Below are 2,262 nucleotides of genomic sequence, written 5' to 3'. Positions count from 1 at the left end.
ACACGATGTCAGGCGTATATCTGTTATGGCTTGTGAAAAGGCCGCGGTTTACTGGAAACGCCGGATAGACCGTGACAGAGACCGGCGCCCGTACGTTCTGGGGAGGGAAGCCAGTCTCGACAAGCACACGGATACGGTATCGGGCCATGTAGCCGCGTGTACAAAAAATCCCGAATAACTACGTCTGACATCGTGTTAGAAACTTCTCCCATGTACGTGTGTTGGGGAGAGAGGCCTTAAAACTCGACAAGCACGCGGATATTTAGGCTAAAACTCGATGTTGTGCTTGCCGGGCGTGCGATACGCCGCCATTTTAAAACTGAAGACTAGTGATGTTCTGCCGCGCGGGCGGCTTTTTTTCCAACATGCCTCAATTTTTAATAACAAACTATCATTACCTGGCGAGGAATGACGTTTGTTGAGAGCACTGACGGGGTTAAAGTTTTGGATGTTGTGATTTAGATGAACTAGAAAGGGATTTGTCGGGTTAGCGGCCGATTCCACGGGCCGGCGGGGGTGTTGGAGGGACGTCCCCTATGCCCGATAACCATACCATTTCCGGAGGAGCGTCCCCTAATTGAGGAAGAAACATCCCCTTTCCAAGAGGACCGTCCCCTTGAAAGTCGAGGAGTGTCCTATTTTCTAGAGGAGTGTGCACATTCGCGAGGGATGTCCCCATTCGATTGGTCGGGGTGAATGATGCCGCTGTAAATCGGCGGATTCAAACAGAATCCCCAAGGACATTAAAAAAAAACTGTGGCTGTCTATCATTGCAGCACCTAAACTTTAAAACTAAATATGACTTTCAAACACTTTTAAATACACATGTTATAACTTTGGTGGAAGATAGTACAAATATTTATACTAGAATTGAAAACTTTGGTGGAAGATAGTACAAATATTTATACTAGAATTGAAAAACTTTAATGGTTTATGAGCACAAGCCGAAAGATAAGAGAACATTCTAAGACTGGTATATATTCCTCAAAAATCGCTAATTGAAAATTTGTTAAATAACCTGTACTGCACTTACACTTACCAGAGACCTTGTGAACCTCTTATTGACGTCCCTCCCAGCCTGAAGACGCCTCCTCACGGTCTGCACGTCTCCTTCTCGCACAGCATTCAGAAACTCTAACTCGTCCATGGCAAGTGGTTACTCCTGACACCTGTTATCAAAAGTTATAAATACTTGACCTGCTGACATCTGTGCCTATGTTTTATTTCACAAATACTGATTTCACAAAAAGATTCATCTGCCTTGAGTTAACATTATCATTTGCACCCTTCTCTAATGTACACAACATCGATGTTTGTTGCACTAGATAACAGTGGTTAATGGATTTTTGAAACGTCAAAAACATTGATCAGCTGTTACACCAAGTACAACTCTTAACAATAGGTACACTTGGTGTCTGTGGGATTGACATCAATCAACTAAAAGACGTTCAAAAGAGTGAAATGTGCCTTCGTCCGTCTCCAGTATACAGCCACTCCTCTCGTTGCTAAGGTAAAAATCATAAATAAAAGCTACGTTCTATGTAAATTGTCTACTTGGCTTTCGGCTTGTTTTTTCTTCACAATCGTTTCGAACTAAACTTTGCCAAGTATCTCTTCATCTTATGATTAACTCGTGTCCCTAACTATATTTTAAGTTGTCTTTTCCTCAGTCCATGCACTGTGAACAGAACAATGATGCATTCGTGCGACTCAGCGTTGGTTTGTAATATGTAGGACTAAAGTTCTACGAACACATCCCTTCTCCAAATAATCATGCCTTTATTCAAGACTTTAATAAAGTACTTATTCATGTATTACCAAAGACTGACTACCCCAATAGCAAACGACTCCTGCATGAACGTGTGTTCCCAACAAACCCACGAACGCTACCAAAAACATCTTAACCTTCTTGGCGAAGGTAACAATAAAATTAAAGTATGTACAATGTTGTGATACTTTCCAGCGCAACTTTCGTCAAAATCATGTAGTCTCTACCATACTCCGGCCTGGCTTGGCCTAGGAGTGAACTGACCGGCCGGCGCTGCATAGACTGCAAAAAACTGACTTAAATCCCATGGCAACCTATTTGGCCAAATTCATCTCTTTTTTCATCTACTGTAGCTGAGACGTCTGCTTGGAGACTAAAAATCATGACCCCTTCTTCATTTCATCGAAAAATAAAAAGCACACTTGCTGCATGGCATTTGTTTGTTTTCCTGACCTACTTACCAAAGGTTGAAAACAATCTCAAGCTACTGTTCC

The 2,262-nt window shown here is 42.3% G+C and overlaps 1 protein-coding gene across 1 annotated transcript in view; it reads right to left on the bottom strand.

The window, feature by feature from the left end:
- LOC118408945 (putative ankyrin repeat protein RF_0381) overlaps nucleotides 1–1,147 on the bottom strand; it is a 6,696-nt gene extending 5,549 nt beyond the window's left edge. Inside the window, exon 1 of the mRNA XM_035809814.1 lies at nucleotides 1,040–1,147. Within this exon, the coding sequence (XP_035665707.1) occupies nucleotides 1,040–1,147 (108 nt within the window). The remainder of the gene's footprint in view (nucleotides 1–1,039) is intronic.
- Between the last annotated feature and the right edge of the window lie 1,115 nt (nucleotides 1,148–2,262).

The sequence above is a fragment of the Branchiostoma floridae genome, unplaced genomic scaffold (assembly GCF_000003815.2).
Source record: "Branchiostoma floridae strain S238N-H82 unplaced genomic scaffold, Bfl_VNyyK Sc7u5tJ_572, whole genome shotgun sequence".
In the NCBI taxonomy this organism is placed as follows: domain Eukaryota; kingdom Metazoa; phylum Chordata; class Leptocardii; order Amphioxiformes; family Branchiostomatidae; genus Branchiostoma; species Branchiostoma floridae.
Note: the sequence above shows the minus strand (reverse complement) of the source record. Positions and strands in the feature narration are given on the sequence as shown.